The 942-nt window shown below is 65.4% G+C and overlaps 1 protein-coding gene across 1 annotated transcript in view; it reads left to right on the forward strand.

Moving 5' to 3' along the window:
• Positions 1 to 334, forward strand: part of LOC102036190 (beta-crystallin B3) — a 7861-nt gene extending 7527 nt beyond the window's left edge. The window contains exons 5-6 of the mRNA XM_031057446.1: positions 24 to 52; positions 166 to 334. Coding sequence (XP_030913306.1) covers positions 24 to 52; positions 166 to 334 — 198 coding nt within the window. The remainder of the gene's footprint in view (positions 1 to 23; positions 53 to 165) is intronic.
• The last annotated feature ends 608 nt before the right edge of the window (positions 335 to 942 follow it).

Consider the following 942-nt stretch of genomic DNA (forward strand, 5'->3'; position numbering starts at 1 on the left):
ACGCGCACGGCGACCAGGAGAAGGTCTCGTCCGTGCGGGTGCAGAGCGGAACGTGAGTACCGGGGCCGGCGGGGGCGGGTCCCGGGCGCTGCCCGAGCATCCCCGGGGGCGATGCTTGATGTGCGTGTGTTGTACGATCCCCGCCTTCTCCGCTTGCCTTGCCAGGTGGGTGGGATACCAGTACCCTGGCTACCGGGGCTACCAGTACCTGTTTGAAAAGGGGGACTACAAGGACAGCTCAGACTTCGGCGCTCAGCACCCCCAGATCCAGTCGGTCAGGCGCATCCGGGACATGCAGTGGCACCAGCGCGGTGCCTACCACCCCACCAACTAAAGCCCCCGGCCCGTGCCGGGGCGCGGGGAGCGGAGCAAGCGTTCCCCCGGCCGCCGCTGTGCCCCCGCGGCCTCGCCTCCCGCCTCCCCCCGTGTGATGCCCGCGCTGCCGAAGCAACTCAATAAAGCTTGGAGTTTCAAAGTCCCAGCTCTGCCCTTTCATCCGCGGCGTGCGGAGGGATCCCGCTGGAGGGATGGGATGGTCGCCCTGCCCTCCCGTGCTCCTGGATGGGGAGGGGGCCAGGATGCTCTCAGTGCCACCCAGCGCCGGTGCCATCCGTGTCCGGGGTGAGGGAGGTGACCTGGGGCCTGTCCTGGGTGCGCGGCCAAGGCCGTGGGTCACATCCTGCTGCGGGGACAAAGGTGTCCCCTGAGCACCGGCGCAGATGTCACAGATGCTGGGGGGTGCTCGGGCAGGAATTGCTCTCTCAGTTGAGGCACCTCCAAGCCGAATAATAGCATTAATTATTAAGCTCTGAAAACCCTAATTAGTAACAACGCTCTAATTTAGCAGTCACGGTGCTGGAGGATGCCTTTATGATCATAACTCGGGCAAAGGAAGCGGAGGAGCGCAGCCGCACCTGCGTGGCCGGGGGGGCTCCGTGCGGT

Source organism: Geospiza fortis, unplaced genomic scaffold (assembly GCF_000277835.1).
Source record: "Geospiza fortis unplaced genomic scaffold, GeoFor_1.0 scaffold408, whole genome shotgun sequence".
NCBI lineage: Eukaryota > Metazoa > Chordata > Aves > Passeriformes > Thraupidae > Geospiza > Geospiza fortis.